This window comes from Ammospiza caudacuta, chromosome 18 (genome assembly GCF_027887145.1).
Source record: "Ammospiza caudacuta isolate bAmmCau1 chromosome 18, bAmmCau1.pri, whole genome shotgun sequence".
NCBI lineage: Eukaryota > Metazoa > Chordata > Aves > Passeriformes > Passerellidae > Ammospiza > Ammospiza caudacuta.
The window spans coordinates 6528773-6551011 of NC_080610.1; the positions used below are offsets into that span (position 1 = coordinate 6528773).

At 55.1% G+C, this 22239-nt stretch overlaps 1 protein-coding gene across 1 annotated transcript; it reads right to left on the minus strand.

Annotated features, from left to right (window-relative positions):
• Window positions 1–7587: 7587 nt before the first annotated feature.
• Window positions 7588–19712, minus strand: TBX3 (T-box transcription factor 3). Its single transcript, XM_058816697.1, has 7 exons — window positions 18269–19712; window positions 16229–16496; window positions 14870–15016; window positions 12701–12777; window positions 11217–11374; window positions 9222–9925; window positions 7588–8614 (listed from the first exon to the last, which is right to left on the minus strand). The coding sequence occupies exons 1-7, from the start codon at window positions 18661–18663 to the stop codon at window positions 8168–8170; spliced, it is 2196 nt and encodes a 731-aa protein (XP_058672680.1). The 5' UTR covers window positions 18664–19712; the 3' UTR covers window positions 7588–8167.
• Between the last annotated feature and the right edge of the window lie 2527 nt (window positions 19713–22239).

The window sequence follows — 22239 nt, forward strand, 5'->3', positions numbered from 1 at the left end:
CCTGGTTAGACATTCGGCAGAGGGAACAAAGCAGAGCCGCCTGTGGAATGGGTGCGAACACAAATACCGGGGACACTCACACCCGTTTCCCTCTCTTTGGTCAGGGACCCCAAATCTGTCCCGGGGGTGGCGGGGGAGCCTGGGGCTGCTCAGCGAACTGCTGTTGGCCGAGATGGATTTACCCAAAACACGCGACAGCAAAAGGATCGCTGAACGAATCCCAAACCCAGCGGTCCGAGCCCCAGAGCCCCATCCGGGCTGAGCTCGGCCAGGCGGGACTGAGCAGGGAAAGCCGGGGCCGGAGGGGATGCGGGCACAGGGCGCACCGTCTGGTGTGGAGTGAAAAAAAAAACGCGCTCACAGCCACATTTCTTTAAATCGACTTTGTATAATCACACACACAAGCATTTGAGCTACATAAATATATGAAATGTATATAAAACTGCTTTCTGAATATGACACGCAGAGAAAGCTGTGCATAAAGTGTCATCCAGCTGCAGAGCGGCTTCGGAGCTCCTGGAGCGGCCGCAACCACAGAGCTGCGGGCAGGCGAGCGCGGCCGGCGGGGTCCGGAGCTGCACTCCCGTCCCGGGGTCTGTGGTGCCCGCCCGGCTGCTGCTGAGCTCGGGTTTCTGGGCTGGTTTGCCTCTCCGTAATTGTCACTATCGGAAAATGTTGTCATCCATTAATAAAGTCCCTGCTGGCCCAAGCGCTGCTGTTCCTGGGAGCGAACCCCTCGGGGTGCGAACCGACCCCGCTCGCTCGGACCAAAACCATTCTCGGAGGGGTCGCCGCTCGCTGCGCTCCCACGCGTGTTCCCCCCGTGTTTAGCCAAGGAGCCCGCCCGGGACAGGTTATTCCTCCTCTTCTGGAAGGGTTCCTGTTGAAAAATCGGATTTAAAACAAACCAAAAAACCCGCAGGAGCACCGCCACCAGCGTGGGGCGGCTCTCGGCTTCACCCCCCCCACTAATGACTGACGGCTGGTGCCACTGAGACAAATAAATACATCGTAAGGAGGGCAATGGGTCGCCAGTCGTTTTGGCCCTAAGGTGAGATTTAGCAATGACCGCCCATTAAAACGAGCTTTTCACTTTTCCTAGGGGTAGCCCCTACCCCCACCCGCTCCAGCGAGGGAAGCGGGGGAGCCTCCTGACCTGGTTTATAATTGTATTTATGTTTGAGGGGGTTTTTTTGCTTGTTTTTTAGATCGGAGACGGGAGAAATGAAAACCGGCTGAAAAAGGACTCGGGAGAAAGGAGGAATAAAAAAGCGCCCCTCGAAAATCCGCGGGAAAGGCCAGGAATGGACCGCGAGGGAAAGCTGGAAAAATGCATTTTCAAGAAACCCGTGGAGAATAAACCAGGAGCAGTGTCGGGGCAGAAGGGACAGAATCCTGCGGAAAATCGCGGTGACATCCCCGAGGGAGCGCGGTGCGGGGACCCCATTCCTGCAGACGAACCTAAAACGGGACTCCAGGAAAGCTTGGAGAAACCCTCCAGAAATCCCTGCCGCCTTCTCCTGCCCCAAAAACACCTCCTTGTTTTACCCCCCGTCAGTGCAGCCCCAGGGATGCTCCAGCCGGAGCCCGGGCTCGGCCGGCTCCCCCTGCCCGGAGCCGCTCGTACCTTCCCTGGGAGGAGCGGGTCCGGGGGGAAAAGCGCCACTGGCTGTTTCTCTCTGGGTTTATTTCCTTGATAACTTTATTTTGTGAGTGGCGCTCGGGCGGCTTGAAAGGAAATAAAGCTTGAAAGGACCTCGAAAAGCTGGAGACAGAAGGGATCTGCCCCGGGAGGGGTCGGGGTGTCCGTGGGGTCGGGTCGGCTCCGCACAGCTCAGCCCGCTCGGTGCTGGTTTGGTTTTTATTTAAATGCCTTCTCTGGGAAGGTTTTTATGTGGGAGAGTGAGGGAAAGCTTCGTTTGGTGAGACCAAGGTGAAATTCAGAAGGAATTATGGCCGCGGTTACCTGAGCTAAAGGTCGAACTCTGTTTCGGCTGAGAGCGTTTAGAAGTGTAATAATTATTAAGCATTTAGGCTAGAATAATCAGATCATAAAAAGCAAGAAACCAAAGAAAGAAAGGAAAATAAAAAAAGATTGATTAGAAAAGGGAAAGCCCAAACGTGGTGTCTGAGAGGCGGCTGCGGGTTGAGATTCCACGAAGGAAGGAGGCAGAGGAGGAAAGCGCAGCTCGGAGCCCCGCAGGAGCTCCGGAGCCCCGGCCCGGCCTCGGGGCTCACCCTGCCCGCAGCAGCCCCGCTCGGGGCGAGAGGATGGGGCCAGGAGCTCAAACAGTGCCTTGGCCGGCCACTTCCAGCTCAAGGGCTTCGCCCCGCCGTGTTTTAACACGCCTTAATTGTTCCCTAATAATGCGGGGTTTGGGGAGAAGCACGTGGGAAGTTTGGGGTTGGCTGGAATAGAAAAAAAAATACCAGAACACCAAAACAAAAATGCCAACAAGAAAAACCCCCAAGGCGTCACCCTCGGGGGCTGCTTCCCCGGGAACCGCTGGGTTTTTTCTCCCCACCCGCAACCAAAAACCTTCAGGTGCAAAGGGAGATGGTTGCGTGGCTCAAGGCGGTTCCGCGGTGCGGAGCGCAGAGCCCCAGGCTGGGATTGGGGTGTCCTGCCGGGGGTGTCTCCGCTCCCCCGGGACTCTCCGTCCGTGCGGGACAGGGTGGGGGCTCGGCGGTGCCCCCGTGGGTTTCTCAGCGAGGCGCGGCTGGAGGTGCCCAAGCAGGGAGGTTTCTCCCGCCCCGTTTCCCCCTTCAGACGATTCCAGCCCCGCCGTCCCGGCGCCTGCAGCGCGGATCCGCCCGGCCGGCTGTCGCTCCCGGCCCGGTGACAGGGACCGGGGGGGCAGCGGGGCGGGCCCCGCACGCTGCCAAGCGCCAGCGCCTCCAGGCAATCGCCTCATCGGCCCATTTACCCTCCCGAGACGGCAAACAACCGCTCCGTCCGTCAGCCATCCCTCCGTCCGTCCGTCCGTCTGTCCGTCTCTCAGCCCCGCCGGGGCCGCGCTGCGGTCACCCTCGGGCAGCGCCCCTCGCCCCGGGCGTGCCGGCAGGAGCTGGGGAGTGTCCCCCTGGGAATGTCCCCCTGGGAGTGTGCCCTCGGGGAGTGTCCCCGCACAGCCACGGGCACGCTCAGGGGCTCCGAGTCCTCCCCGAGAGCGGCCCCGGCCCCGCTGCCCACCGGGGATCGCGGCTGGGGCTCCCACCCGGGACGGCGTGGGCTCTCCTGCAGACGCACGGCTGCTAAATTTCAAGCAACTTCTCTATATTTTTAATTTCCCCCCCCCTTTTCTATTCTCTTCCCTTCTCCTAAACTCTCTTTCTGCCTTCCCCAAATCGTTTCCCGGTGCAATCCTGCAGCCCGAGGACAGGGAGGAGGCGGGATGATCCCTGCTTCCAAGATTTTTACGAACAATCGTTAAAGAAATCAAACTTTTTTTTTTTTCTTGTTTTTTTTTTTTTTTCTTCCCTTGTGCAGAGGCCGGAGAGGTCCCTTTGATCTGCGAGGCCTGGCGTGCTCCGAGCCCGCACGCCGGCTGTTTGCGGGGAGGGGGCTCGGCAGCCTCCGAGCCGGGACATGAAAGGGGGGAAGAAAAAAAAAAAAAGAGAAAAAAAAAATCTTTTAAAAAATTAAAAAAAAAAGGACGTCCAGGGTACGGGAGATCGACCGAAGGGCTTAAATATTTCATATTCCTGGAAGCTGTCAAGGCCAAAAACAACAACACGCCTCCCGCCTCCCCCGGAGTGTTTGCAGAGGGCAGGAGCGTGTGTGCGTGCGAGGGACCGGGAGGCTGCGGGGGGGCGGGGGGTAGAGAGGGTCATAAATTTTCACTTGTAATCAATCAATAATTAACTAATAGCGGAGCGTGGGCCGAGCGCGCCGGCGAAAGCGGGTGCCGGGCCCGCCGGGGTGTCGGTGTCGCGCTGCCCCCCGGGCGCTGCCGCTGCCGCTCCGGGGAGCGCTCCGGGCTCCGTCCATCCCCGCTCCATCCCCGCCGCAGCCCCGCTTTCCCAGAGACTTTGGACTCGGGGCTAAAACTCCCGAGGGTTAAACTCGGCTCCGAGCAGAGCCTGCGGGAGCTGCCGCGCCGCCCGCCCGGGTTGGGGGTGCGGGATGCTCGCTCCCCCCAGCACGCCCCGCGTTCCGTTCTGCGCCCCCTCCCACGGGCCCCCTCGGGGGTCTCGGGGCGCTGCTCGGGCTGCCCGAGAGGTGGCGCCGCCGCCCCGCCGGAGCCCCCCCGCCGCCGGCCACCCCCACCCAGCGCCGGGTCGCCTGCATCAGCCATAAAACCATTGAGGATATCAAGACAGGCGCCAGGTGAGTAATAGACAGGATAATCCACAGAGATTGCTCGCTGTTTACCTCCTTCCACAAGCGCCACAAGAGTTACTCATTAACGTTACTATATACAAATAAGATACACAGGAGATAAAGCCATTTGCAAGTCAGAGTTACACCTGCGGTACACGGATTTCTTGCAAGGGCATGGCGAGGGGGAGGTCAGCGTTAGGCCCGTGGAAAAGCGGGGCTTTGAAGCAATCAGGCTGCACCCTCAGCCTTACAGAGAATAAATGGTGAGCCCGGGGGTTGCGGCGCCCCGGGGCGGCTCCTGGGCTGGCAGGACAGCGAGATGGGCAAGGGAGGGCCTGCGGTGTGTGTCTGTTGCTTTCCTCCTGACCATCAGCAGTGAATTCCTCACCAACCAGGACATTTCCCCGCTCACACACAGATCAGAGTGGCTCTCCCCCTCTCAGAGCCGTTTGGGGGACCAGCAGCTGAGAGAGGGAAAGAATTGAGGTCCCCGCGTGATTCCTGAATCCAGAGGGATGGGGGCGAGGGGCCGGGGTCTGTCATGGACCGGAGCCCTGGCGCTGCCGCTGAGGCCGGAGCTCAGCACGGAGGGCAAAGCTGCTCCCCGGGCGGGGATGGCTGTCCCAGGCTCTGTCCCGCTGTCCTGCTCCCCTCGGCACCGGGGTCCCTGTCCTGGAGCGGCTCCAGCTCCCACCCGTGTGGAGGATCCGTGTGGAGCTGCAGCCTTCGGGCCGGGCTGCCTGCACAGCCTCTGCCTCCTTCTTCGCATGGATTATAATATTTATTTATTTATTTGGCCCGACCCGCCGCCACCTCTATCCCTAAAGCCCCTCCTGGGCCAGGCCAGCTCAGGGGAGCATCAGCTCGAGTGACATTGCCAGCAGCCGTCACCTTGGGCCATGCGAAGGTGGGGAAAGAAGAGGGAGACCAAAACTCCTGCTCAAACTCAGCCCAAACCTTTCTGCCGCTCAAACATCGTGGATTTAAACAAAACCCCCATCCCCAAGCTGAAATGGGAAGGGTCCCGTTTCCCCGCGAAGGGGAACAGTTCCATGTTCCTGGGGGAATTTTTAAATTAAAAAATCGAGGGAAAAAAAAAAAAAAAAAACCACAAAAAACCACAACTTCACGGGCACTTTTATCCCCTGGATCTCCCTTTATCTCGCCGGCGCAGGAACCGGGGGCCGCGGGCCGAGGGGCAGGCAGAGCATAAAACAGGATACAGGCTGGAAGTACATCCTTATAATATTTATTACTGGCGGACGATGAATCGCTTTTCAATATACGGGCCACTAACTGTTGAAGGGATGGGGGAAAAGAAATCTCATTAACAAGAAATATATATGTTCTGCTAAAGGATGTGCTCATAGACTGGCAGAGGTACAGCAGGGGCTGCCAGCTCTCCTCAGCTCTCCTCTCAGTGACCTCCCAGGCCACTGGTCCAGCCTGGATGTCTGTCCCCGTTCCAGCCGTTTTCCAGCTTAATCCCGATATATCGCGAGCCTAAGGGCAAAAAGGGACGATTCCAATAAAAGGGGGGAAAATAAATACTAAAAAAACATGTATTTCCAGGTGGTAACTAACTGGGAAAGCCAAATCCTCTGCCTGGACGAGAGAGGAAAACGAGCCCAGCAGCAGCATCAACTCCTGAGCACTTTACCTGGAAACTTTGAAGGAGGGCTCTGCATTAAAATTTAACTGATCTATTCTCTAATTCTTCACTTTTGCGTTATTAATTTATGACAGATAAAAGCATAGCTGAGCCTTTCTCATTAACTTTTCAAACGCCACTTAATATTGTTCCATTAAAAGAGGTGACTTTAGTAGCCTCTGGATCGACTTTAAAAGCGAGAGGGATAAAGACGGAAAAGGTACATTAAACAGCTTGCTTAAAACTCGTCCTTCCCCCCAACAATTCCAATGACACCATCTCGACTGGTTCGTACTAGCTCCTTGCAGGGGAAATATCTTAATATTGGGAACGGGAAAGGGGGTGGAGGAGAAAGGCAGAAGAGGGATATATATCTTTCAACCCCTCCATCCTCCCAGGCACTTCGGGGAGGGTTGGGGTGAAGGCATTTCACAGTACGCCCAAGACATTTCAATAAAAATTTATTGAAACTTCAGTGACTTTTAAAAGGGGAGAAAAAAATTACAGAAAAAAAAAATAGCAAGAACTTCTCAACATTTATATAACACAAAATATACCTTCATTTTTTTTTTCTTTGAACCAGCTCTGAGCACCTGACTTTCAACCCAAGAAAATATGCACTCACTCAAACAAAGACAACAATAAGCACAGTAGTGAAACTCCATTGCGGGTTTGTTTTCTGACGCACTGAGGAAACGGGCAAAAATAATAGAAAGTACAGAAAATCCTAGAATCTTCACCTCTTTTTTTTTTTTTTTCTCTCAAGCCACTGGAGAAGCCTGTTGTCGTGTATAAACATATATAATTTTGTGGTTGTTGACATTTTGAACACCGAAGAAATCGAGGATTAAAAGCTACCATGGCACACTGCTTTGTCTTTTTCTCTCTTTGAATTTTTTTAAGGTCTTTGAATAATTTGGTTTCTTTCTGCTTTGCCTTTTGCATTCGGCTCCTTGACCAAAGGAGGAGGTTTCTCTGGGCTGAGCTCTGATTTAAAAACTGAGCCCTCACAAACGGGGGAATTTCTCCTCTGGGTCGGGATCTATGTTTAAAGGAATTACCAACTTGAAATGAAAACGACTAAAAATAAAAACAGAAGGAAACAAAAGAAGACCGCTGCAGTCGTATTTACAGAGATATGTACAATGTCAATAAATTAAAGTTTAATTTCGAGTATTCATATTCCACGTATTTACAAGAGTTATCAAATAATTACATAAATACTTTGTTTTAATAATAGTGTCCACTCTTTTCTTCTTCTCAGTATGTTAAACCTTGTTATTGCATATACAATTAAAGAGGGAAAGCTGTGATAAATCTACAGTCGAGCTACAGAGGTTTATAGATAAAATAAATTCACTTTTTTTTCTTTCCAACTACACGTCTTATTTTTGTTGCTACAAGGGAGGATGTTTAAGGTAGAGGGACAAAGGTCTTATTTTTGTTTTTATTATTATTAATAATAATTTTTTCCCTGGGATTTGAAACGAGCATTAAAAATAAACAACAAAACCCCACTGAAATAAAAAATACCACCACCCCCCCTCAAAAAAAAAAAAAAAAAAGCAGACTATTCTGAAACATGCAAAAAAAAAAAAAAAAAAAAGCCACCAACTGGCTCTCAGACATCACAATAATATTTTAAACACACAGCTTCCCTTAATGTCGACTAAGGGGGTTGTGGTTAACAACCCGCCCAGGAAACAACTGTTGAAAAACCAATACGTGAGTTACTTACAAGCTTTTCTTTAGGAGAGAAAAAAAATCACTTCTCTTACTTAATTTTTATTCATAAGTTTGTTTGATTTTTTTTTTTGTTTTATTTTTTCTTTTAGGTTTTTTTTTCTCTTTTTTTTCTTTTTCTTTTCCCGGTGTGTTTTGGTTTTGGGTTTTATTTTTTTTTTTTACACTGGTAAAAAAGAAAATTAAAAGAGGATGCCACAAACCCCACCGGTGCCTCGATCCCTGTGAGGAGCCTCCGACCCAGCGCTCTCTCATCCCCGATCCTTTTTTCCCTGCTCCACCAGATAAACGCCGCGGGATTTTATATTAAAAAAAAAAATAGAAGTAGGGAGGAAAAAAAAAATAAAGAAGGGGGTAGAAAAACAACACTCGCGGGGTGGAGGATGTGGTTTCTTTCAAACAAAGTGCACTGCGAGACGGATTTGAAATGCGCTCCCGGAGGCCGGGGGTTACGGGGAGCCGCTGCGGGATCTGTCCTGCTTGGGGTCGAGCCCGCTGACCAGGCGCTGGATGTTCTGCAGTTCGCTGGTGGCCGCCTCCTTGTCCGCGCCCAGCTTGGGGGACAGCGACACGGAGCCGGACGAGAGCGTGGAGGAGCGGCTGGTGAGGTCCGAGGCGGAGTCCAGGGGCACGGAGCCGGGGCTGGCGCTCAGCCCGCCCGCCTTGGGCTCTGCGGAGCCGGCGGCCAGGCCGGGCAGGGCGGTGGTGAGGAGGCTGCTGCCGTCCGACAGCGGCACGGGCAGCGGGTACGGGCTGTAGCGGAGCCGCGGCCGCACGGCGCTCAGGAACGGGTGCCGGTGCACCGAGCTGGAGGCGGCGCTGGAGGCGGCGGCCGCCGCTGCCATGTAGGTGTAGGGGTAGGGGAACAGGCTGCCGAAGGGAGACATGGCCAGGCCCTGCGGGAGGGGAGGAGAGAGAGGAAAGGGTTACCGGCCCGCACTGGCACCAGGTGCTCCCCGCGCACGCAGCTGCCGGAGGGATGAGAGCTGTGCTCCCGCTGTCCGGGCCAGAAACACGGGGGCGATGGGGCACACCCTGCCCGGGCCCTGCCCTGCACGGCCCCGCTCCCATCGGGGGCCAAATGGCCGTGGGGTGTCTCCCGCACTCTCCCCCCCACCGGGCGATTCTCTTGCGCCCTTTACCCGCCGGTCCAGCCCCCTCCCGCTCCGCAGGGCAGCCCCAGCACATCCCCCCGACTGCGGCTCCGCTCCGCAGGGCAGCCCCAGCACATCCCCCCGACTGCGGCTCCGCTCCGCTGGCCGGACGCGCCCCGGGCTCTGCAGGACAGCGGGGAGGGTGGGAGAGCTCAGGGATCACGCTGGGCCACCCTCCCCGCCCACAGCTTTCCCTCCTCCGACCTGCTGCCAAGCCCTGTGACCGGCCCCCGAGAGGGGCACTGGGGGGGACACACAGGGGAATTTAAAGGAGGTTCCCGCTGCCCCCTCCCCGTCCCCAGGCTCGGAGCCCCCGGCCCGCAGGGGCGGCGCGGGGGGAACGCGGTACCTGCGAAGCCAGGACGTGCTGCTGCAGATGGAAAGGCAAAGCAGCCGCCGATGCTCCCGAGAGTCCCTGGGCCGCCGCCGTGGCCATGACCGTGTTGTCCAGTCCCGAGACCCCGGCGGACGCCCCCGAGACGGTGGCGAGGAGGGGCCCCATGCCCGCGGCCATGCCCGAGAAGGCTCCCCCCATGGCGAACTGCCCGGGGTGCAGCAGCAGCGGGTGCCCGTTCCCCAGCGGGTTGAAGAACTGCTGGCCGGCCAGGGCAGGGGGAAAGCCGAGGTTCTGCAAGTGTCCCTGGCTCAGGTGGGCCGTGCTGTCAGTTTGGACCGTCAGAGGGGTGAAGGGCTCTTTCCCCAGCAGTCGGTTCTCATCTACTTTGGGGCCATCCCTGAGGGGGCTTTTCAGTTCCTCGCCGCTCAGGCTTCCCCTCCGGGTGCTGGAAGAGATGGTAGCCGGGCTGTGCCGGGAGTCCGGAGGGGCTTTCTCAGTCCTCTCTCGGCTCCGACTCCCTGCCGAGTCCCCGGGGAAGAAGTGCCCTTTGGAGGGGCTGCCCCCCTTGTCCCGGGGGTCGTCCCCTGCGGTGGCAGCGGAGCTGGCCGGCGCTGGGGTGGCGGCGGTGGTCGTGCTGATTTTGCCCGACTCGTTTCCTTCTAGCAAGGGATCGTCTTTGCTGTCCACATCGCTGTCTCCCTCGCTGGGGCAGAGATCTGCAAGACAAAGGGGGCCCGGGGCTGGGATCCGGCACTGCACATCCCGAAATCCCCACCGGGCTGGGAGAGGGGGCAGAGACGCTTCCTGGCCGGCCAGAAGTTTGTGTGGAAATCCTTCCCTTTCTTTATTATTATATAAATAAATACAGCCCCCGGCTCCCACCGCCCGCCCCGTCCAAGCCAGCCCGAGTTTTACACAACGCAGCAAATTTGGCTGCGAAACAAAGCAGCGGCCCAGAGCAGCGACCCCCCAGCCGGGCGGGCCCGGGGCCAGCAGCTCTGCTCCCCGGAGCTCCCCGGGGCTGCCGAGCCCCCAGGGACCCCCCTTCCCTCCCCGGCTGCAGCGGGGCTAGAGGAGGAACGGGACAGCAGCAACTCGGGACCGGGCTGGAGGGCCTTGAGGGTGGGTCTCCTATGAAGTTTCCCAAAGTTTTCATCCCTTTCAACGGGCAAACTTTGCAAAGTCTCACAGAGACATTCACAGCCGTCTTCATCACGGCCTGGGCCCCCCTTCCCCCCAAACACATGCACGGCTTCGCTGGATTCCTCTGCACTTCATCTCCTAATTTCAGCGCCCCAGGTGCGAAGCTCTGCTTTGCTTTTCGGGTCCCCTCCCAGCTCCCCTCCCCTCAGCTCGGCAGGCCTTGAAAGAAACGAGGAAAGCAACTACAAAAAGGAGGTTGTTTCCTCCTCCCCCGGCCCCCCCCGGCCCGGGATGGATTAATACATACAGAGAGCTGCAGACAGCTCCCAACCCCGCACGGAGAAACCCAGGGTGACTTTTCTATAACAAAGTTGGCGACTGTATCCAGGGGAAAGATCCTTCCTCTAGTAACAGATTCAGTGAGGGATATTAATGGAGTGACTCCAGTTCTGAACTTTTGCCCCGTGGTCTGTCTTTGCTCCCTTGACTCAGAGCTGGCTCCTTTCTGAACCAAGGAGGGGAGGAATGAATGTGCAGCAAGGGGAGAGGGAGGCCGGGGGGGGAGAGGGAGAGGAAGAGTGAGGAAGGCAGAGAGAGGAGAGTGAGGAGGAGAAGGGAGGAGAGGGAAAGACAAAAAGAAAGAAGAGTGAGGGCAAGAAGGAAAGAGAGGGCAGAAAAACTAGAGAGGAAGAATAGAAAGAAGAGAGCAAAGAGACAAAGTATAAGAAGGGAAGAGGTAAGGAAGGAAAGAAGGGAGGAAGGAAAACAGGCCAGAGCCAGAGGGCAGTGACGCAGGCCAGGATTTGCCACCACAGAGCGGGCACCCAGGCTCTCCCACAGGAGACCAGGGGCCACAGCTCTCACCTTTGAGGCTGGAGGTGCCCACGGCAGGCACGGCAGGACAGGAGGACTGGGCAAAGCACTTGAAGGCCGTCTGCTCATTGGACGACTCGTCTGAGGTGGGATTCTCCTTCTTCTGCCTCTCATCGTACACGCGCATGGACTGCAGGGTCAGCTGCTTCCTGCGGGCACAGAACCCGCTGGGAGAGGGTCCCCAGCGCCCCCCGGGACCCCCCCAGCTCCCCAGCCCCTCCTGCAGCTCCCATCGGGGCACGGGGAATCAGAGCCACGGTCCCCTCAGGAGCAGAGCGCGTTTCTGGCAGGCAGCGCTTGGCTGCTAATGAGAGGAGATTTCTTGGAAGCGTGAGCAGCTCCTCAGCGAGGGCTGATATTAAAGACAAGGGGCGGAGGGGAGAGGGAAGCATTCCCTGGAGATTAGCTTTTAAAAGGCAAGGATGTTCCAGAGATATGAGCCATCTTAATGGTTGCTAAGATTGCTAGGAAGTGGTTATTTTGTTAGGCACTTTATGTAATCTTTTCACCAACAATTAACCCGGAGTAAAAAATCTATTTATATTTAGAGAAATTAGAAATCATTTCCGTCCTGTGGCTCCAGCGCTGGCTTTATTTTCACACTGATGGACAAGAGGAGCTGGCGTGTGCATGTTTGTGTGTGTGCTGGGCAGGGAGAGAGGCTTCTTGGTTTACACCACGTTCCCCTCACCTTTTTATTTTGTTGTTTGTTTGAAAAAAGCGAAACAGATCTATTTATTCATTATCTAACCCCCTGTGCAAATGGCTAAAATATCCTGTCTCCTGTAATATAACAAAACAGATATATCCCCCATTAAAGGAAAAAATGTCCCTTTTTTCTCCATGTATTTTCTTCTTATATTAAAAATAAAAGTCTTGAGTCCTATTATAAAGAGTTCTGTCTGCCTACCTGGGGCACAAACTCTGTCCTGCTGCTTTTGGAAAAAATAAAGAATCTTCTATCATTCATTACTTCCATATTCATGAGATACCTCTGTCCAAACAGTTTATTTCTGTGTTTCTCCTCTGTTTCTGTGTTGCTCTTCCATTTCTGTGTTTATTTCTGTGTTTCTCCTCCATTTTACTCTTTTCCAGGCAACCCCCAGAAAAATGCCAGAGGAGATTCAAGCAGTGCTCAGCCCTCACTTGTCCCTCTTCTCCAGTCCCACATCCAAACTACACTGTAATATTCCCTCTCTAATTTGTAAGGGGAAGCTTTTTTCAAGCAATATTTGCTCAATGTACTGCACTCCCTTTGGCCAGCCATCCCCTGTGACGTGAAAACTAAACGTGGAAAGCAGGAAAGAATTCCCATGCAATCCGTTTGACGCTATTAACGCCAAGATCCTTATGGATTTTGGCGGGGGGAAGTGTGGTTTGGAGGCAAGGCAAGGTGATTCTGACCTCTGCTCGTGTTCTGAGCTTAACACATGCAAACCAAACGAGGCGCCTGTAAAGAATCGAGCCAGACTCACCTCTTTTCCCTCCTTCCATTCCCGGTGTCCCGAAAACCTTTGGCAAAGGGGTTGTTGTCAATTTTTAATTGTGTGATCTATAGGATAGAGAGAGAAAAAAAAATAACCAGGGGGTTGGGGCAGAATAAGGAGATTTTTGTAGTATAAAACAACAGCAAACCCCACTCTTCCCAGTTCCCCTAGTGCTGGCAGGAGTAGGACAGGGCAGGGGGCAAAGGTCCCTGGATTTGGGGTGAATCCTTGTGTTTTCCAAGCTGTTTGGAGGCAGCTCGCCCCCAGTCCCCCGCCGGGCTGGCCGGTGACCTGGACCATGGTGGCAATGAAAGAGCCCCGTGTTGCTGCCACCACATCGGAATTAATTGAGCCGTGCAATGAGATCCATGCAAGTTATGCCTGTGCTTAAAACTCTTTAAATACCATAATTAAACCGCAAAGGAATCATACCCACCCCCTCGCTATAATAAAATACTTTATATAATCGCATTATGCTCCCTGTGTGTTGGGGCGCCAGGGGTGCCAGGAGCCAGCTCATATTTTTTAGGGGGTTGTGTGTGTGGAAGTTTTATGGTTTGGGTTTCCTCGGGGTTCAGGAATGGCTGTTGGGAGGGATGGGGGGTGCGGGACATCCCGCAATGCCTGCGATGCATGGAGCCGAACTCAGAGCCCGGCCGGAATGAGAACAGGATGCGAGCAGTGGCAACGGGAACGCCGCCTCCCCACAGCTCCGTTCCCATCTCGGGCCGGGCTGCGAGCACATCAAGTTCCCAATTTAGGAGCAGAGGATGACCCCGAAAAGGAAACCCCGAGTGCGGGCAGGAGCAGCCTGGCTCCCGAGTCACCCCCCGCCGCACCGCACACACGGGAGCAGGAGGAGCAGGAAAAGCCCAGCGCTAAAACCAGCGGGACTTTTAATCCAGGTGCTCCCGGCCGTGCCTTCTGCTCCCCCCGCGCCGAGCCGAGGGCTCCCCACCGCTTCCGCACGCCGCTTCCCAGCCGATTTCATGGCAATCACACAAATATGCTCATTTCTGTCCTTCAACGCAGCCGCCCCCAGCTGATAGAGCGGGCCGGCCAGCCCTGCTGATAAGTCCCAAAGCAAAGTCTACTCTCTGTACACCCCTTTTCTTTCAGTTTCCTTGCAAGTACCTGGCTGCAGAGAGAGAGGAAAATAGCCCGAGCCCCGAGGGGGAAGCGGTTTTTTGGAGACCGAGGGCAGAAGGGTACAGACCTCCCCTTTTCACCCCCGATTTTTTTACGGTGAAGGATGAGAGGGGCAGAGAGGGGCACAGGGGAGCTGCAGCGAGCGGCGCTGCGCATCCAGAGCCTCTGCGCTCGACGCTGGCGAACGCAAAGTTGTAATTCACAGACAACAAAAAAAAATCAAAGCCCCTTTTTTTGCTCCTTCCCTTCCTTCCACTTGACTTAATAATCGTAAATTCGCCGTTTGCCACTCTCCCGAATATACCACCTTCATCACAAGTGACAACAAACCAGCAGCAATGGAAAGGCAGCGTTTGCAGTGCTGCAGAACTTCCTCACACGGGCTTTTTCAGCCCTTCCAGCTAAATTAAAGCGAGATACCCCTCTCTGACCAGAGCATATTTCTGCACCACAAAAAATAATAAAACCCTGCAAAAAAAAAATCATAATATAATAATAATAGGAACCAGACGTGCGCTCCAGCCTTATTGCCAATTGCTGTTAAAGGAGCTAAAACAGCACAAAGGCCAGGAAGAATTACAAAATCTTAGCCCCGCTGCTCTCCCCGCTCTGTCTTTCGACACACGGAGCCCAGTCTTTTTTATTAATATTTTTTTTCCCTGATGCATCTTAGATTAAATCCACACTAAGAGCAGCAAACCCCACCCCATCCCTTTCTTTATATTGGGGAGGGGAAAAAAGGTAGAAAACCCCTAAACATTCTCCTCCTCACCCCAAGTCCTCCCTCCTTTTAATTGCCTTCCCCGAGGTCGGTATTAGGAGAGCGCTCGACCCCCTCCCCCAGCGCCTTCCCCGAAGTTGGATCAAGGAGGTTTTGGGGGAAAAGATGGAGGGGGGAGAGAGAGAGAAGAGCGGGATGGGCTTCGTGAGTTTTAAGGGAACAATGCAGAGTAAAAGTTCTCTTAAAAGCCAAAACACGTAAAACAAATCCTCTCTTAATCTCCTTACCTTATCATTCTGGTATGCGGTCACTGCGATGAATTCAGTCTCCGGGAAAACGTAGGTCCTGAACGTGCTGTAAGGAAGCTTGAGGATATCGTTTGCTCGGACGATGTGGAACCGGGGCTGGTACTTGTGCATGGAGTTTAAAATGGTCTGGGGGGAGCAGAGGCCGGCAGCAGAGAGGGCAGGAGGGGGGAAAGAGGACGGTCAGCAGGAGCAGCATTTCCCCCGGCCATCGGCACTTTCTCCTCCTAACTTCCCTCTCCTTCCTCCCCTCACTCCTCCTCCCCGCCAAGCACACTCCAAACACACGCACACGCCTCGCAGCATCCAACTAAAAGTACTGACAGCTCCAGCTCGCCGGGGTAAGGCTCTCGCTGGACCTCTCGAAGGAGAGGAGAGAGGGGGCAATCCCCTCAGAGCTCTGCTGGGAGAGGGGGACAAGCTGTTTGGGCTCCGGCTGCAATGCCTTTTGATTTCAAGGTGTAAAAAAAATAAAATAAAATCAAGTGAAGCAGCAGCTCCAGTTGCAACACTACCACGAGAGCCTCGGCTCGGTCTAATTGCGTGCCCCAATTCACTTAAGGCCTTCTGCGAACGGCAAAAATGTACCGTCTAATCAAATCACGGCAGCAAATGCAATCTTCGGCACATTAGAGATCCCCTGGCCGCGGCCACCAGCAGCAAGCCCCGGCTCCGAGGCCGAGGCGTTCCCAGGAATAGAAAGAAATGGCCAGGACCGACAGAGCACTTATCAGCAGGTTTGTTTGATTTCACTCTCAGGGTAAGTTTTTATCTCTGCACACCCGGTAAATGTAAAGGAGTGGATAGACATGAATGGGCAACTTGACCTCTGCTTTTGGTCCCTGTTTATTTTCACTCCGGCTTGCTTTACATTATCCAGATTAATATAGATTTAAACGTTTGCGTACTTAGGCCTTTAAGCCCTTTATACACATATGCATATCGTTCTCCTATGCTTAGAAAGTGTGATCGACTTTATTAAAAATATATATAGATATATAAAGTCACCGCAGCTCTGAGAAATATCGAGTTGCGCTGCGCTGGAAATGCATCCCTAAAGTTAACGCGGCATGGCACGGGGAGGTTACAGAGTAAACTCCGGGCTTTAATCCTGACCCCAGCGGGAGGAAAAATCAAGGACTGTTAGATGCCCGTCCCCGGGTGCGTGGGGAGGTGTTTCTGCCCCGTTTTCCCCTCATTTCGGCGCCTGCCGGAGCTGCCAGCGGGACCTGCCCGGCCGAGCAGGCGCCGAGATCCACGCACTCCCCCCGGGACCCCCCGCTCGGGCCGGGGGCGAGGGAGGGGAAAAGGGGGGCAAAGGAAGGTGTAAAAGGCACTCACAAATCCGTGCTTGTCAGAGATGTTGTTAGTGAGCTTCAGCTTGTGAAAGGTGACGACTTTGGACATCCATTGTTCGCCGGTGGCCGGGCTGTCCGGGTGGATGTACATTCTCTTTGGCATTTCAGGGTCAGCCTTGCCGGCTACCATCCACCGGGAATTATGGAATTTGTACCTACAATCATCAGCCGCCACAATATCCATCAATAAAATGTACTTGGCCTTTTTATCCAGTCCAGTGCATCTCACTTTAAATGGAGGAAACATTCTCCTATGGGCAGAGGGGGGAGGGAGGAAGTGGGGGGAAGAAAAGACAAGAGAAAAATAAAATGGAATTAATTACAACGTTTAAATAAGCTTCTGAATTTTGGTAGCGTGTCTACAAAGCAACTTTTTCGGCTCTCAAAAGCAGCAGAGTAAGTCTGTGTCCAGCAAAAAGGTTTCCTCTCCTCCCCCCCACCGCCCCCAGCGAAAAGGTTTCTCAAATGCTTAAAAGTTGCAGGAGAAAATGGTCCCTGGATGGGAAAGGTACGCATTCCCTGGAAATCAGCAGGCGCCTACCTCTCTCTGCCATTCCTAAACAGCAAAGGCCCATTTGGGGCTCCCTGATCTCTCATTAGTTTCCTTTTTGCCTGCTAAACAAAGAAATGGGAGCTGATCGCACCCCGATAAAATAAATCGTCTGAACTATTACAACCCGGGCTCCCGATAAAGTGCGGACTTTTACACTTCGCAGACGAGAATAAAAACCCCCAGCGAGGGCAGCGTGGCTGCCGGGGCTGTCCGGGGATCCCCCCCTGTGCCCAGGGTTCCCTGCGATCCCCGCTCCCAGCTCCGGCTCCAAACTGCAACAGGATACCACAAATTTGCTGTTTATTATATCGAGTGGTTGGCATTCAGCAAATCTCAACTTAAAAGGAAACACATGACTTTGCAACATGTAAGAGCTCTTAATACTGGCCGAGGCTTTCACGCAAAAACTTTTGACCACAATTAACAGCAAAAACTTCGGGAAAGCTGTAAAACGGGCGAGATTTTTTTTTTCTCCTTGCTGCTTTTAGGGCTTCTATTTATTTTTTTTTCCCCTGAGCCTGTAGCCTGCAACTGGTGCTTTGCAAATAGGCGAAGCTCCAGTAAGGCAGCTGAAGGCCATCTAAGAAGACTTTTCAGGAGTGGCTTCCTCGAGTAATTCTCCTGGCAAATCAGATGTGGGCAGTTTGGGAGGTTTCTCAGAGAGCCCCTTAGAAAAACACCCGGGTGCAAAGGAGGTTTTCACCCTACGTATCATCACAGCGATAGGTAGAGTTGTAAAAGAGTCCAGATGTCAATGAGTAGCGAATATAGAGAGAGATTTCAGACGGGTAAACCTATAAAAAGCAGAAATGCCGAGCGTGGACGCGCCGTGTGTGTTCATTCATTCCCACGTGAAGGTTACATAAATATAGGGACAGGCAGCGCGGAGCTGCAAACCCTTCCCTGCCACTCCTGCAGCGGCTGCAGGACGGCTGGGGAGTTTTGTCAGCTTTTCTGTCCATTTCCAGACATAACCAGGCGGCACAAACCCAGCCGAGATCCCAGCACAGAGAGAGGCACAGCCTGACACACCGAGCCTATCTGCCCTCCTGCCCCAGCAGCAGCCAGGCGCCTCTCCATAGGATTTTTCCTTCATTCCCTTTTCTTAAGGAAGAAAAACCGCGTGTAGCGAGGCTGAAAACCAGGCCATCCCCTTTGCCAACCCCAAATTATTTTCTTCCTGCTCCCAGTCTTCTCCAGCAAGCATTAAGCCACTGAACCATGAAGGGACCCCCTCACCCCCTGCACACGCTCATGCTGAGCAGGGCCGGGTCGCGCTTGGGCTGTTCCCGGCAGCCTGGTGCCCCAGACGGGCTCGGATCTTCAGCTCCTAAAGCTTCCCAGAAGTGCAGGTGAAAGGAGATTTACGGAGGAAACCGCCCGAGAGAGAGCCCTGCCCTGCTGGGGTGCAGAGACTGCGGGCTGGGGGATAGAGGGGGGGAAAAGCACGAACCCCCGAGCCAGACCTACCTTCCCGATTTGGTAATCACCATCTCTGTGCCTCTTTTATGGAATTGCTCCCAAAGCTCTTTAGCTTCCAGATGCACTTTCGGATCGTCTTCTACCTCTTCTTCTGGCTCCAGAGTTTTTAAAGGCCTCAGATGGGCTGCTGCCTGGTGACCCAGGGAAGAAAAGGGAATACCAGTCTCTGCAGCCCCCACTAACTGATCCATGATGGGTTTAGCCAGAGCCCCGGGAAGGGACAGGGCGGCTGCCCCGTTGGGAGGCAAAGCCAGAGCCGGGAAAAAGGGAGGCTGATGTCCCAGCACGGCGCTCATGGCAAAGTCCGGTGCCCGGTGCGGTAAAAAGGGATGATAAGCCATGCTTGTCCCAGGGATTACTGGATCTCTCATCGGTAAATTCATCCACTCCACTCCTCGGTCTTCCTACTGCTGGAGTAGTCCCGGAGTGGTTTCTAACAGCACATCACGAAGAAGAAAAATTAAGATAATAACAATAACAGCAATAGAGCACAAAAAAAAAAAAAAAAAAAAGGGTTGGGGGTAACAAGCTCTAAACAGCACAGTACATGAGGGAGAGGCAGAACTTCTACAGCCTACAACTTCCCGAGCCGGGGCACATCCCCAGCCCTCGGGACAGCGGATTAACAGGATTGTTCATTATTAGTCTTGCTTTTTCTCGTGTTCGGTCTCAGAGGCTTTGTTTTGCTTTTTAGTTGTTTGCGTTTTTTTTTCCTGAGTGGAAGTCCTTGTGCTGGAAAAGAAACGCCGAAGAAGGGAAGAAAAAAAATCCACCGGGTTCGCTGTCTGCTCCTGTTGCCGCAGAAGAGCTGGACAAGCCGAAATCCTTTTTTTTTTTTTTTTCCTTCTTCTTCTTTTTTTCTCTTAGTCCCAATCCCTCTTCTCTTCTTCCGTGGCGGAGGGTGACGGCTCGAAGCTGGGTTTTCTTTTAGGGTGGCTGGCTCTCTTCCCCCTCCCCCCCACCCCTCCACCTTTCCTCCGTACGGTCAGGCTGCAGAGCAGAGGCTGGGGAAGGAGGGAAAGCAGAAAGGAGCAAACAAACCCACCCCGCCTCGCCGGCCGAGGAAGGCTCCTGAGCAACCTTCAGCAGCAAAAACTTGTAGGGAAATCTCGTTTCCGCCTCGCCTTCCTCGCTCCCCAAGCAGGAGCTGGTCAGGGTGTCCTGATTTCCATCAGGATCTCTTCTTTCTTTCACCCTCCTCCTTTTTTCTTTTTTTTTTTTTTTTTAATTTATTTTTCCCCCTCTCTTTCTCTTTCGCTGTGCCTTAAAAAAAAATCTGCCAGAATTATACTGTTGTCTCCATGAGAGAGAGAGAAAGTGAGAGGGAAAGAGAAAGGAAGAGAAAAAAGGGGGAGGGAGAAAGAGAGGAAAAGAGAAAGAGAGAGAAGAGAGAGGGAGTAGGAGCCTCTCGGCTCTGAGAATTCCCTGTGAGTCTGTGCTCTGCGTGCACCCGATCGTAGGGATGTGTTGTGGGTTACAGGGGAGCTGGAGCCGCCTTGATTGGCTCTTTGACGCTTTCGGACCAATTGTGAGGCTCCATAGGCGGGGTTCTGACAGCTCGGGTGGAGGGGGACAGCGCCGAGTTATAAAAAGAAGGTGTCGGAAACTGTAACGCTGCAGCAAAGCATCACTAGTACTTCGGGCCGTGTGAATATGTCAACATGATCAGAGGGGAGGGAGCAGGGAGGGAGGAGGGAAGGGGCCGGCAGCGCCCGCCTCTCGGGGGGTGCTGGGGGCCGCCTCGGCCCCGGCCCCGGCCTCCCGCCGCCCCGGCAGCCCCGGCGCTGCCCGGCCGCCCTGCCCCGGTAGGAGCTTCCGAGCGCCGGCAGCGGGGGAGGCTCGCTGGGGGGGTCCGGAGCTGCGTTCCCCCTTCCCGGTACCGCGGCGGGGTCCCTCCGTGTGCCCCCCGGCCCGGAGCCACCTCGGGAGGCCGCCGCTCCTCACTGCCGTCCCCGCCGCTCCGCACGCCCATCCCCGCCGCTCCCGGTGTCACCCCCGGCCGCTGCCCCCGCGCCGTTTGTCCCCTCCCCGGCAAAGTTGCTTTCTTTAAACGACACCTCCGGCCCGGGAGCCGGGCGCTTTCCTTCCCCCCAGAATCTGGGGGTGAGCTCCGGGGCTCGGGGAAGGCTCTGCGGCTCTTTCCCCGCTCGGAGCTCGGCTCCAGCGGCCGCCGCTGTTATTGTTGTGGTGGGCGGCTGGAGGCTGCGGCGGGCGGGCGGCGGCCGCCACCGGCTCGGCTCCGGCCCCGGCGGCTGCCGATCGAAGCGGGTGCGCGCAGGGAAGCGGGAGGCCGCTAGAAAATGGGATTTCAATGTATTTATTATTCCTTTTCTTTCTTTCTTTCTTTCTTTGGCGTTGCCGATGAAGGCCACTCGGCTGGCACCGGCGCCGACAGGGTTACGCTCCCACACCCCTCCTCTTCCACGAGGTGCGCGGGGAGGAGACGGGAAGTGCGGCTTTCCCTGCGCCCGGGCCGGGCAGCGCCGGGCGGGGGGGGCCCAGCTCCGGTTCACCCGGGCTCGCAAGGAGCCGGCCGCCCCCCGGGGAAGGCGGCACGCGTGGGCCTGATCCCACCCCACGGAGAGGGAAGAGCCGGGCAGGATCCTCCTGGGAAGTTTCCGGGGAGATATATTCCTTTTGGGGGGGTGGGTGCTGCTGGGTGTGGGTGTGTGACAGTGCAGGGCAGCAAGAGGGGGCTTGGGACCGTGCGTGTCGTGGGCATGCAGGGCACGGAGCGCCCACGCGTGTCAGGCAGGGTATCCCAGCGCTGGGAGGAATCACTAGGCTGCCCTGGGGAGGGAGGGGGAATCTCCTGACGCCCCCCACCCTGCTTTAAACAGGGGAGGATAATCCTCCGGGAGCGGAGCGGGGGAGCGCGGGGGCTCGGCGCTGGCTGCGCGCAGATGGGAGCGGAACCTCTAAAGTGATTAGCTCTTCTAACATTGCATTTTTGACGCACATGGTTAAGAGCGCTTGGCGCCAGCTTGGTGAAGTCCCTGTAGTAACCAGCGTCTAGGATCGCTTTGCATTCACCAAAATATCTCCCCTTTGGTCGGGGGTGGGGGTGAAAAGAGGAGGAGGGAGGAAAGGAAGCGGGAGTAATGCGTTCAAAGAGGATGAGGGGGGGAAAGTCTGATGTGTTTCACGAAGCCAGGAGCCTGGTTGCCCGCGCAGCGCTCGGCTGCGCTGTGCGGCTGCTTATCGACCAGGAGAGCGAGTCTTTCCAAGCTCTGCTCGGAACCGGTTCTCGGGTCCTGCCGCGGTGGGAACCCCCAAAGCCTCTACCTTCCCTTTATCAGCGTCCACAGCAAACGCCCGGCGGCCTCAAGAAGTTTGCTGCAATTTACCCCACCCGGGCCGCCGCTGTCTCACGGCGGCCGGGAGGTGCCCGCGGGACAAGCGCTGCCGCCCCCGGCCCCGGCGCGCCCCGGGCCCCGCGCCCGCCCCGCCGGAGCGCGCCCTCGGCGCCGCGGCACAAACCCGAGCCGCTGCCGCCCTCCGCGCCCGCCCCGCACCTTGCGCCGCGCTCCGCACCCACCCGCGCAGGAAAATAAAATGTTTGCCGCTTATGATTTCCAATTGCAGCGTCTGGCCTAATGGCGTGCGAACTTCCGCCAGTTCCGAGTGACCTCCCCGACGAAGCCCCCCGGAGACTCGTATTATGAAGGGAGGCTGCACTAATCTAAGATCAAAAGCGGGAAGGTGCGAACAGTCTTTGTCTCCTTTCGGCCGCCTCATTCCCCCTTCTGTGTGTGATAAATCTACCCTGGCGCCGACTGCGCGCTGGATGATTAATTTGCAAGCAAACAAAAGGGACCTGATGGCCAGCCATTTTAGTTAAATATTGGCCAGTGCTTCCAGCTACTTGTTAGCCTCCTCTTTGCCTGAAATAAATAGCGCAGAAGTAAATAAATAAGGAGAGACCCATAGAAATGAATGACGAAGCGAAGGGATGGTAC